We start from the raw sequence: 14,173 nt of genomic DNA, 5'->3' as shown, positions 1-14,173 counted from the left end.
TATTATTGTGGTATCGAAGAGAGAACACACAAGTGGAAAGTGTAACACCAAGTTTGTATACTCATGAGAAACGCCGAATAACACTGAGAAGTTGTTGGAGTCTTGTCTTATAAATTTTCTAAAGCAGAGTTTCTCTTCTTATCGACGCCTAATAACTCCGGGAAATGTCGGATACTACCGCTAGTGTTTGATAAACCATGAATATATATAGAAGGTGGACCAAAAAATACAATATATGCAAGATATTACAAGGCGTGACAGTAATTATATTCCTAATGAATTCATTCTCTGTAATTTCATTCCTAGTTATTTAATTACCAGTAAATGTATTCTCTACAAAATTCATCTCAGGATATTTCATTCACATTTTGAAGCAGAATATTAAGGTACGGGGCAGGTTTTATGTTTCTAAACTAGTTTAGTTTAAACTTATAGAGTTGTGCTGTAGAGGGAAGTTGTATTGATGAATAGGAGACGGATATGATCGATGGTGTTGATTGATTAGAATTTACGTCAATATAAATCTATAATAGTGATTAGGAATGGAATCCATGGATATTATTATTCATTGGTACATTAGGAGATTAAGCTCTTTCCCTGTTGTCCACAATCGTTCATCACAGCTTCTATTCCTTTTCAGCAATCAATTATCGTAATCCCATTTTCTATTTCTTTTATCTAGCCATAATTCAAATCTACGTAAGGAATAAGCAAGTTAATCGGGCCTCTCTATAGTAAAGAGTGTTACACAAAACTAATAACTAATTTAGAAACATAAACCGTGTGACGTGACGAAATATCCCTCTGCAAAATTGAGAATGAAATATCCGGGGATTAATTTACAGAGAATGAATTTACACTGAATGTTTTTTCCTAGCACCATTACATGGGTATTTCATGGTTGAGTGGATAAGTAACAGAGGTTCATAAATAATTGGTATTAATATGGATTCAGAAATTTAATATATTTTAACATTATAGTAAGCACTATATTTTCCTTTTAGAATTTTGATTACGGATAAAGTTGAATTTTAATTATTCTGAGTTTGTCCGGTGTTGCCCCGACATAAAGAAATTAAAATTTGATTCTCTACTCTTTTGCTTCATATAAAAGAAAAAATAAAGAATTGATCTCCCCTGCATATTTTTATGAATCTTTGAATACTTTTGTTGAAGGATATTCAAGTTGAACTGTCGTTCGCTCAACTTTAATATTATTCTCAAAAAACCTTTCTCATTCCCTCTTCTTTTTTTCTCTCTAAACCTTATAAACTCCTTTTTTTTTAAAGTGCACTGAGATACATTCCAACATGCAGCAAGCATAATTCTTAGAATTTTATTGTATTTATTTATTGTTTTACATGGAGTAATCCTTTGTTAGTTAAAAAATTTGTTTATATAAAAATACTATTTTGAGACAGCCATGGCCTTGAAGGACGATTTTTTTTTACCAGAGCCATCTTTTGAGCCTTACATACCTACATACGAAATTTCTTCAAAATCCATTCATTAGTTTGGCTCTGATTTCCGGACATACACACATACCGTGCCAGCTGTAATTATTATTTATCTTTATTATGCAAATTGTGAGAGGTTAAGATTCATTTTTTTACAATTTTCCTATCAGCAGCCGATTTACAATGTAAATCATCTTGTTCGTGCCCCCAGTCTGCTCTCCGATGGCCTTCTGTGAAATCCTATATCAAGGAGTGCAGCATTCTCAGTCCTCTTTCTCTTACTGTGTTCTCATGGTGGCGACTAGGACAATACTTTTTCTTATCAATGGACAGCTATGTGTTCTGCATCATTCTTCATAGGAAAGTTCTAAAAAGATGACTCTTAACCTCTCAAGATTTGAATAATAATGATGAGTAAATAATAACAGTGGGCTGGTAGACACACAAACATTTGCATTTGATACATAGAAAATGGAAGCAAAATATAAGGGACTCACGGCACGTTTGTTCAATATTGTTCTTTAAGATGAAAAAAATATTGATCTCAAATTATATTATATATAATTATTACTTTATATCATTTAACTATTTCCATTTTATTCGTCTAAATGCCTATCAAAGTTAATTACATATAAGTAGATTTATGTATATAAAGTCAAATTAGTACTTATCTACTGATTACGCATTTCCTTTAATCGCAAGATTACATCCTTATTAAAATACGAATTTATCAAATGTAAAAATAAAACGAATTTGATTGAAAGGCAGAATTAGATAAGTATCATATAATGTCACCAAAGTTCCGCTAAAGTATTATGAACTTATTCCCGTGAGAGATTAAGTAATTAAAGCCTTTTTTTTTATATACATCATTCAAAAAATAAAGAGCAAATTCATTAGAAATATATTTTGTTAATGGCAGCCTCTATAACTGAACAAGTTGCATTTAATCAATATTATTTAATCGTTGTTATTCTCACGAGTGTGAACATGTATAAATTTATAAATTACTAAATGACTTTTGTAAAAACTATTTCCCGCAGAATGAGAATTTCAATGGTGCTGATGTTGTTGTTGTTTTTCAAAGTGCTCAGAAACTATGACTTAAGATCATTTTAAGAACTTTCGAAAGAGACGGGGAATAAAAGGGAAATTTGTGGAGGTATCAATACTTTTAAGATTTTTTCACCTGCTGAGAAATGGTTCAGAAAGATACAATCTAATGAACTTTTTTAGCTAGGATACATTTTATGGAGACAAGCAAGGGGAGTGCCTTTTATGTAGAATATTATAACCATTTTTTATAGGCATGTTCGGTATTAAATTATGTATATATGAAGGTTTAAATTTGACTGGAGAATAGCGTCGGAAGTAAACTAGATAAGGAGTATATTTTAACCCTCTTCTTTAATGGAAAAAGGCAATGGAGAGTTCAATTCTTTTTAGATCGAAAACTTAGTATGTGCAATACACAATGAGAATACATACATGGATAAATGGACTCATATCGCCATCCATTTATAGTAGGAAATAAAGTAAACATTAGACGTAAGTTGACATATTGGATCCAAATTAGAAAAAATATATGTCAGGTAAAGTATCATATCAAAATCGCTGTAAATTCTTAGACATTTTAATATTTACTTCGATATTTTATATGATACAATCAGAAAAAAGGAAGGAATTGCAAATAAATTATTGTTCAATTTTTCTGGCCTCGAAATTCACAATAAACAGAGTACTCTCACGTAGAATACATTTGATATGATTTATGTACTTCTTAAAAACCTCCCTGGTTATTACATTAAAAATTATGTAAAAAATCTTAAGAGAATATTTATTTATTAACAAGGCTTATGAAGTTTTTTTTTGTTTTTGTTTTTCTTTTGTTAATAGGTCATATATCTAATATTACTAAACTCTGATCAAATTAATGAATCTGTACTTAATACTCAATTTTTCTTATTCAAATAAATTGATCTATCACAAATCAGACAGAATCAGACAATTCAGTCCAGTGAAGCATTAACCAATAAGAGTTCAAATAAGATAAGTGAGCAAAATTTTCCTAAATTATTAAAACTATAAAAAGGAACAGTCAGTTTCCATTGCCTAATAGCATTTTTGTAACTGAAAAGCTACTGATAAATATTTTGTTTTGATTTTTTTTCAATATTATATTGTTAGGATCTGTCGACAAAAAGAATTGTGACAAAACAAAACAAATGCATTGATGGATACGAGGGAGTCTAATCATTTACCCATTATATGATTAGAATATTGGAACGGAAAAACGTTGTTTGATTTCATCGTATTGGAAAATATTTTAAATTCAGCTCAAGCCTTATAAAAATAGCTTAAAATGAGGGTAAAAAGTCACTGACCTATAAAATAATAAAAATAAATATATGACTTTCATTTATAATCGGGGATACAAGACAGAGTATTAAACTATAACTTAAAAGGACTGATTATCTATGTAGTTTTATCAGTTTCTAGATATATATTCACACTAGGATTTGATTATAGTACAATTTCATTAAAAGCAATTTGATAATCCAGTGCAAGATTGTCCAACCCGTGGATCACGTGCTGCATTGTCAGCCCATTCATGTTTAGGTGTGGCACACTACTCATTCTCACTTAAGTAGTATTTTTTAGCAAAATTGTTGTAATTCAATAAAACGCGTAAAACGCTAATAATGTGTGGAAACATTGAAAAATATTTAGGAGCATCTCGTATTTTCTGAGACTCTAACAGAGTTGTCCAATTGAAAAATTAAATTTGGTTTTTTTTTATATATATTGGGTCTAAAATTGAAATATATTTCTATTCAATAGCTTTGTTTTATATAACCTTTTTGAAGAAATGGAACATATAATCAAATAAATTAAGTTGATAATATTTATTAAAAAATATTAAATATAATAAGGTAATAGATTCTTCATATTACTTGTTTTAATCCCCTTACATATAAATTATGTAATTATATATACTCTTTTGTAAAAAAAATTATCGGGATATTATTGGAATCTATATTCACGCAACCTAACCATATTTCAAATTTTTTTAGTAAATACTATAAACTTAATTGACCATGAATCAATCAAAATCGACCTTTTTTTAAGGGCAATTTTTTTAAAATTGAAATATACGCTTTATTCTATAAGTTCAGCTATGATATAAAGCATTTGAAGAAAAAATAAAAAGATATTAGCATCTAAGTAAGGTCCTTATACCCTAAAAACTTGATTTAAAAAAAAGGCTCTAAAGGTCAGATCTTCATGGAGAGAAAGTTTTAGGTCATATTCGTGTTCTATGGCTTAAATAACATTAATAAATGTGTGTTTCAGTCTTTGGGCGTTCCATAACCTTCATTTTATTACATAGTTTAATAAAATTAAAATCTTGTCACTGGATTCAAATCGACAATTTAAAAAAAATCAAAATTTTCTTTTTTTTCGACATTTTACAGATTTTCAAATCAAAACGCGTCCATGAAGGACCCTTTTTTTGGACGTTTGATGGTTATTTTCTAGTTTAAATGAATAAAATGCAAAATAAAAAATATCTGGCGATACCCAATTCCCAACTTTTGTCATTACAGAACACCTTATTATATAGGTATATATATATGTGATCACACACCTATACTCACTTTTATAATTTTAAACTTTGGTACTCTTGTAAGCAATAAATAAATATTTAATGTATTTTCCTTTCCGCCATTTTTATTAATTTTCATAAGTTGACTCTTTTATGGTTCAAAGCACCTGACTCTACGCATTATGAACTCGAAAAGGGTATTACTTAGGATTTGGATTTTTATATTAATATATATATGTATATAAATCAAGTACCTTCTTTTGGAGTTCCTGTCATTTCATACTCTGTCATTGATATTTATTTTGATAAGATTACAAATTTAATATCGAAATAATAATGAAAAGTTGGAAGGAAAAAAATAGGGAAAGGATTATTATTTATTATTTTCGTCAAATTTTTCCTTTCCCTTTTTGTCTGTCGAAGTTGAGAGGGAATAAAAAAGATTGTCGTAGTTGTCTGTCAAAGTTGCCATCATAACCTCTTCTTTTTTATTTACACTAGCAGAGACAATTCTAACATCCCTATGGATACCAATACCCTCCTTGCCTATACTATTAGACACCAAATAAATGATTTTGAAAATATCAACATAAATAAAGGATTCATTTAAGAAATAACATTTAAACACGCGGTCAAATATAAACATTGTACATAATAATATAAAATCATAAATAGATATGCTTAGTAAATGAAATACTTTTTCTTTCTCTTTCCAGTCCCTTCAGTCATCCATTTTGAATTTTGCACGAAAGGAAATCTATAAAAGTGAAGTTCAACAAGAAATACGGCTCCGTAGTCCAGGAGGAGGTGGACTTGGCACAAGTAGGCCCTCATTTGGATCTTTTGTTTCTTCTCTCGGACAGGTTACATCACAGATGCCATATTTACAACGACACTTATCAGAGTTATGTTTAAATAGTAGCAATGTAAGTAAACACCTTCTTAGGTGGAAATTTAAATATAAAGAGTGTGTTTTGAGACATGGGTAAGGTGACACATTCTAACTTTTCAGCAAGTTGATACGAATTGTGCTTAAGTTCGTGAAGTAACCACTTTTGATTCATTTCAGAGTTAAATTTTGTTCATCAATTAATGATTATTGAGTAAGATATTACTTATTAGTGTTTGAAGTATCTAGAGAGAGATCAAATTATTTGGGGTAACTTCAAAAATTATATAAAAAAAGGAAGAATGTTTAAGGCTTCTAATTTTCTGTGAGTAGAGAACAGCATCTGAAACTTAAATGTTAAAATGGTTAGAAATTAACAACATGAACACGGCATCATGGAAGCCAACGTAAAGCTTCAACAGAATCTATCGGGTGTTCCAAAAGCATTGGAATGTTATTAAAATGAAAAATTCTGAGGTCTAATATACATTTTTTGTAAACATCTGGTTCGAACTTTTTGCCGTTATAGTCTTAGAAGTGAGGTTGGCTGTTAAGGTCAGATTAGATACTCTTGAGTGGAAAACGGAAGCCAAAGGAAGGGAAGTTACCAACATTATGAAAATGCTTTCCATCAGCAACCAATAGGTCTGGAGGGGCAACAACGACTTGAAGCTGGAGATAAAATTGAAGAAAAAACCTCAAATTGATCTATCTATTAAACTAACTACAGAAGCTGCCTCAGAGGCCTTTGAAGTCAATCCAAGAATGAAGATAACTTAGCTGTCCAAGAAAAAGGTATCACCAAGTCCACAGCGTTAAGAGTCGTAAAAATTGATTGTGGTAAGTCTCTTAGACTTCAGAAACGACCTTTACTTAGTCAGGTCCAAAAAAACGAAACGTCTTCAGTGCTGTAATCACATTCTGAATAATATTAAAAATCATGGAAACAGGGTCATTTTCTTCAGTGATGAAAAAAACTTCACTGTTGATCCTGTTATTAACAGGAAAAATCATAGATAATAGATATAAACCTGTCTGGTTGCTGATAGGTAGTATGTTCACTATGTTGCTGTTGGTGTGACCGGAACGGACTATGATAGCAACCTCCTTTCTTTTGTTTTCCTTTTTTCACTTAAGAGTATTTAATCTGTCATAAACAGCAAAAAAAATTCTAACCGGATACACAAAATGCCAAGGAAACCTTTTAAATTTTCATTCTAATAACATAGCATAATGGATCGTAAAAAAACTACCCAGCCCAACTGTTCATCCAAAGATTAAGGATATAATCAGTAATATATATACCAGGAATACTCTAACACATTTTTTTATATTGAAAAACGTTCTTATAAAGTAGTCTTTACCTTATGCTATGCATCAAGGCATACAAAAAAAAAGGGCTCGTCTATACGCAGTACAGTAATACTTTATTATATTTGCTAACAAATCCTGGTCACCAGGATTACAGCAAAAGTTACAAACATATTTTGATCTAACTTGCTACGAAGATTAATTATATAAAATTACAGTAAAAGCCCATTAAATTTTGAGAGGTCAAGGTAGCACCAAACGTTAAAAATACATATTTGACGATAACTTTGGAACAAATTGCGGTACAGAGCCCAAATTGGGGTCATTATGTATGTATAATAAGGATCCCTGATTTAAAGAAAAATTCAAGGTAGAGATTAAAGGTCAAAGTCACACAAAAGGTCAAAAACGCATATTCACCCATCAATTTTGATCAAATTGAGATATAGAGCTGAAATCCTCTCTTTACGGCACACAATACATTTTTAACACATTTTAATGGATGAATATAATAATTATTAAATTTCATTAAATTCAACATCTTCAACATTGCACATTTTTGACTTTAACATAGAGAAAAAATGATATTTCCTTAAGGAAAAATGACTGCAGACGAAGGTTTTCTCTCTATGTACCGAGTACACATTTTAGTTTAACATTGTTTTCATAATAAATAATCATTTTACGGGACAACTATATTTCAACTATTGAAATAATATTTTTTCTTTAAAAATAGTTATTTATGATAAAATGATATATCTTGACGTTTATTGACTATTTTTAGGATAAGATTTTACTTTTTTCATAAAATCAAAAAATTTAGAAACTTCGAGGGCGATGCAAAACCTCTAAACCTTAATCAATATGGCTCAAACTTTATATTTCTTAACTTTTTGGACTATATTCCTCAAAATATTTAGATTTCGAGAAAACCAGTCTAATAGATATCGGGGTAAATATCTATTCCGTAGCAGCAGTTGCACATAAAATAATACTACATATGTATATGATGGTACTTTTTCCTTATATTGGTTAAAATATCGAGTAATTACGAGCATTCTCCCTTTTGGTAGTACTCAGGCGAGGTCTATCGAAGAAAGGGTATCCTTCTACTGTGAAAACAATATGGAAACCTCCAGCCATTTTTTATTTGAATGTAAAGCAACGAATAATATATGGGACCACTTAACCCGGGAATTTGTTTTCAAAATTCAACTTGATTTTAAGACCAAAAGATTTCTCTTTCATTTATATTGGTCTTAGGTCGGAAAAAATAAATTTTATTGTAACCAAAATGTAACATATTTTATATCAATTAAGAAGTAAAAGAACTCCCTCTGTCTCCCTGTTTGTTAACGCGTGTGTTTAATATGATTGAAGTTTGCATTAATTAGATGTTGTAATTGTGTTGAAACATAGTGGCACTGTTGTACAAAAAAGAAAAAAAAACTTACTATAAAAAAGATAAAAAACATGAAACATTAATTAATTGTAACTTGTAATAGGATATTGCAAAGAGCAAAAATAAATATACATAAAAATCTTGCAATTCCCTTTTCCCAATTTACAGGTCCCTCCTTTAGCTATATGACTATAAAATCCGTATTGCTTCCCTCTTGAGAGCAATTTATGACTTCAAAAATGTACGGTATAAGTATAATCGTTCCTTACTTTTTTCAAAAGTGATACCTTAATACAAGCTGTATAAAAACAATATTTAACAAAAATAAATAAAAAATAAAATCCAAATATATTCTTTTACTAAATACATTATGCATGCAGCCCATTCTTTCATGCCGAGGGTTAGGGGTGAAATTTCCATAACTCAAAAATTACAAATATTAGTTTTTTGCCTATACTTGTATGTCATCCTAGAAGTGTAATATTTAATCCTTAGACTCAAAAACAGAGGAATTCAATGTGTTGAAATGAATTTCTAACATTAATTTTAATGTAAAAATTGGAAAATACCATTACTCATAATAAAAAAAATGGAATTTCCAATATTAATTCCGTACAGTAAATATTTGAGCTACCACCTCAATTTGGTTTTTCACCCCACAATGTACACGATGTAGGTCAGTTATATATATTTTTTTTTACAAATTGAGATGAGATACCCGAGAAATACCCTGGGTAACAAATTTTTGCCCTTGGATATTGAGATGGTGAATTACTGATTGATTTTGCCCCAAGAAACATGAAAATTATCTCTGTAACCCAAAATTTATATTTTAGTGTCCTTAATGACTAATATGTATTCAAATATATTTTTACGAGCAACAAAACTCGTGGCATATTTGTTTCTATGCACTATTTTTTTTTAAATATTATTTTTTAAGATGTTCTTTATTTATTATGAAGTTGTATGTTATTACTTTAAAGCAAACAATGATTATTATTTGTGTCTTAAAAAAAGAGTAATTTTTAGACTTCCAAAGACGGGATAAATTTTTCAAGGTTTTTTTTTCTTTTTGTACCTATTGTTTACAACAAGTTTCTCCTATTTAGAAAAAGATACAGAAATAAACATAATGTTTTTATAATCTAAAAAAAGTACCTACAAACTATTTCGATCCTTTTTTTGTTTTATTTAGATCCTTTAAGAATAAAAATAACAGTAAATCATTTAAATGTGGTATTTTTATTAGCTTAAAATCCTTATTTCAATTATGAGACTTAATTCGGCCTCAATCTAGTTCTAATTCAAATAAAATTTGTCCATTTATGATTTTATAATTGTAGGGAAGTTTTTTTTTATAACTTTAATCGCCATTTTCAGTGCTTCAAAAGAATTAATCAGAAATTATGTTGATGAAAATGAAAGATAATTATTGGTTGACGAAAACCTCTTGATTTGTAGATAAACCATTTTAGCTTGTTTTACTACTGCGGTAGCACATTTGTTTCTATGCACATTTCAGAAATAAACTTTTGGGTCCTCATTTTGTACATTATAATATTATTCTCAATAAATAGGCTCTACAAGAAGAAATATAATTATTTAGAATAAAAATAATTATACTAGACTTGATTTAAGAATAAAAGAGCTGTCACTCTCAGAGTATGTAACGCCTAATGATACCCTTTTTTCGTCATATATTAATTTTATATGTGAAAATTTTTACTTGAGAAAGGCAAAAAAAAAAATTTTTTTTTTTTGTTCCTACCAGGTCTTTAGTCATCCATATTACGCCTATACATGCATATACAAATAAATAAATAAAACAATAAATAAATTTGCATAAAATATACAACTGTAAGCTTTAATGCTTTCTTATGTTGTATATCCTTGCAAATTTCTTTTTTGTTTTATTTGTTTATAAAAAATTGAAAACTTAGTTAATGAACATATACATACATAGATATTAGAGTCCATCAAATGCCCCAAGTATGCAAGATTGACATGTGCCTTAGGAGTATTGTCCTATATACTAGTATGTCAAATTTAAAGCATTTTGATCAATGATAAAGGAGGGTGCAATTAGTTTAAAATTTGTAGAAAAAAAAGTTTTTAATACAAATCAGAGAAAATTACATTCATCTTAGTTGAACTTATAAAATAAGCCTAAACTAGTGAGGAGAGTTATTTAGTTGATCCTGTTGCTTATTTTATCATGTTTATACTATAGATAAAAGTTAAAATTAAATAATACTTTCAAGACAAAAAAAAACTGGGCTGACTAAATTAATCTCCTAACTCGATTAGAATGATCAAACTTCGTGAAATAGTTTGCCGTATATGATGTTATTTTTTTAATTAATTCAAAGTAAAATGTTCCTCTAAAAAAAATTGACAATAAATTAATAAACAAAACAAAGCCACAATATAAGTTAAAAAAGAATGTGTGGTAATTTCATAACATTTAAAATAAAAGGATCAATAAATGATTATAACTAATCTGTAGATCTGGAATACCTTTTAAAATTTTGTATAATTGTGTATTGATCGGCGCAATAATTTATAGTTTTAATTCGAAAATGAGGTGTAGTAGTGTATTATCTAAATTTTTCTGTAATTCCAACTATTTTCAGTGTTATAAAAATCTTTCCAAATCTGGAGTGCTGGGCAACTCGAAAATGCATGAATACCCGTGAAATAATCTGTGTCACAGATTTTATCCACCAGGTCTTCGGAGTTAGAGGGAAAATGCATTCTTAAGTACCACGAAGTTGGAGGTATGTAGATAGATGTTTGCAGCTTTTTTGAATGAAAAGAAAAACTTTCCACTACTGAACATAGAATTATAGTCTAGATCATGAATAGTGATTATATTCCTAGATAACGCAGTCATTCCCCCAAAAATGATTATATCTAAGAGGTTTTGAAAGAAAAAAAATTATACTTTTTTGGTGCACAATGTCAATAGTAAAAGCATATAAAAAGACTGGTGTCCCTTTCCAAAAGATCTTCTGGACACCTATCCAAGAATGAGAAAATTTATAAAGTTTCTCATTTATAAATTCTGTTTCTAGCATTAACCCATTGTAAGCAGAATAGGACAAAACAGATGTACATCACTCAGACGCAAAGTTTTTTTTTGAAAGATCAATTGTGGTAAGATTCCTAAATGTGCTGCTGGAATCAAGCCTATGCATCGTAAATGTCACATATGTATATTACATAAAGTTCGAACGTCTTATTCGAAACAAAGACCAACATCTTGTAACTACCTATTCATTATGATAAAAGAGACCATTGATCATAGAATGTAATCACAAAAATATATCAATAGAAAAGTTTAATCTAGAAATTTTTGTATATGAATGTAGACACAAAACTTTTATTTTTTTCTTTATGAAAAACTTTTTTAATATTTATTTTATCTCTATATTTTCTACTCCAGTTTTTGTAGCATACATTGACAAAAAAAAATTACAAAGATTTTAAAATCTTTTCCATCTTTGTTTTTTGTTTATTTTCAATTATTGAATTCCTTTCAATTTTTGATAAATTTTCCCCTTTCAGCTCATAACTATATGTAGGGTAGACCAGGTAGAGTGAGCACACTTTTGGTTTATGGCTCAATTACCAGGCGCTCGTTTGACTCAGGGACCACAAAAGTAAACACATTATATGTCTACTATGTTGTGAATCTATTTAGAGATTTTATCTCTCAGTAATTTTTTTACAAATTGTGTTTGAATGCAACTCATAAAATGATACAGCTCTATCAATGATAGTTACAAAAGTTAAAAAAATTCGTTTGTTTTAGAAATTTCGACTTAAATTTTTTTTTTTTTTTGATAAATAAATAACAATATCCTTCAAGACGTTACGTGGTAATAAGATTCATATTAGTGATGGGACAATTCCACAAAATATTCCTGATTATGATTCGATGGAATTCTAGTAAAAAATCCCTATGCAATTCAGATTCTTTAATATTTTGCAATAAATTTCTTAGAATTACAATTGATAAAATAAATTGCTTTCCTTTACTTTATGTAAATATTATTTATAGTGATGCGCCAAGTGCTTAATTTTGCTGCATGAGTATTTTCGAGTTTCTCAAAAAAAACCTCAAGTAATTACGAGCTTTACTCCTTAATTGATTGCATACTCGCTACTCACCCTTACACTTTTCCTCACTAAAAAACTCGTCAAACAAAAAAAATCGTATTTATAAATAATGATTGAAACTTGTATTTTAAAAAATTGTTTTTGTCATTTAATTTCCAAGATTCACTTAAAAGTTAGTTTAACTTATTCCAATCATTGTCATAAGCGTATTCAACAGGTTATATAGTCTACACATTTTACTATAGTGGGGATATAACTTATAGCCAATATGTTTTTAGTGGTACAGATGCTTATTAATATAAATGCATTTGATAATATATAGGAACATGAAAGTATTTAGACGGCGCATATTTATTTTTGACATCTTAATCCTTAAAGAGGGAAAATTAAGGTATAAAAAAATTTATAAAATACGAATACATATCAAAATTTTAAACAGTTAATTAATTAACTCCAAGTTGTAACTACTATTTAGACAAAGAAGATAATGACAGTTAATAGTGTTGTAACTCGGTCCAGCACCGAATTTTGTAAGTGATTTTTTACATACCGATCTAGACCGATTTTTTGGTTTTGACCGCGGTCTCACTTTACGTACCGATTTTTTTCGGTATCATATATTCTGAGAGACCAGATTTTTTTTTTTTCTAGACCGACCGTTATTGATTTTTTCAAAAAGATCTCAAAAGTACACGATATTTGTTTGAAAAAATACATTAAAGGTACATATAATATCAATTCATTCCTTCGACTATACAATGAAATCAGTTGAGTAATACGTGTTAAATCGCATAAATAATAAGAATACATTTTCTCGCACATTAGTTTGTTTTATTATTTAATTATTAAGCGGACTCATATGTTCTCCAAGAGTTAGGATCGAAGGAAGATACTTTTTTTGTTGGACCGAACAGGTCTAAGATTTCCGGACAGAAACACAACACTAATAGGTAATAACATAGTAATTTAGTACTGAAATACTGCAAGTGTTAGAGGATGAGGGATTATGTTTAAGAGTACAGATTACACAAAAACATAAAATCCAACAAGTTTCTACATATTTGTAATACTTTTTAGAAAAAAGTAAAAAGCAAATTGCCTGTGGGAAAACAAATTCTAAATTTCACAGAGAAAGAAAATAAGTATTGTAAGATTTACATGTTATAATGGGCTCGAAAAAGAATAACAGAGAATCCCAACTTTGGACCAGTTTGGAGGTTTTGGCGGGTTCCGAGCTTAGGTCAAATTTTGCAAACGCAAGCTTTCCTAGATCCCTTTACAAAAATTATTCCCCTAAAATAACAATATTTGCATCAACTGCATGTGCTAAGAACACAGATCAACTTTTATTCTTTTCTTTTGAACCAAAAACAAGTTTTCCAAAC

General features: G+C 29.1%; 1 protein-coding gene across 1 annotated transcript in view; it reads left to right on the top strand.

The window, feature by feature from the left end:
* Positions 1 to 14,173, top strand: part of LOC121128523 (uncharacterized) — a 148,532-nt gene that overhangs the window by 108,681 nt on the left and 25,678 nt on the right. Inside the window, exon 5 of the mRNA XM_040724107.2 lies at positions 5,781 to 5,990. Coding sequence (XP_040580041.1) covers positions 5,781 to 5,990 — 210 coding nt within the window. The remainder of the gene's footprint in view (positions 1 to 5,780; positions 5,991 to 14,173) is intronic.

Source organism: Lepeophtheirus salmonis, chromosome 13 (assembly GCF_016086655.4).
Source record: "Lepeophtheirus salmonis chromosome 13, UVic_Lsal_1.4, whole genome shotgun sequence".
NCBI classification, from domain to species: Eukaryota; Metazoa; Arthropoda; class Copepoda; order Siphonostomatoida; family Caligidae; genus Lepeophtheirus; species Lepeophtheirus salmonis.
The sequence above is the reverse complement of the archived record's forward strand: the minus strand, read 5'-3'. Positions and strand labels throughout refer to the sequence as shown.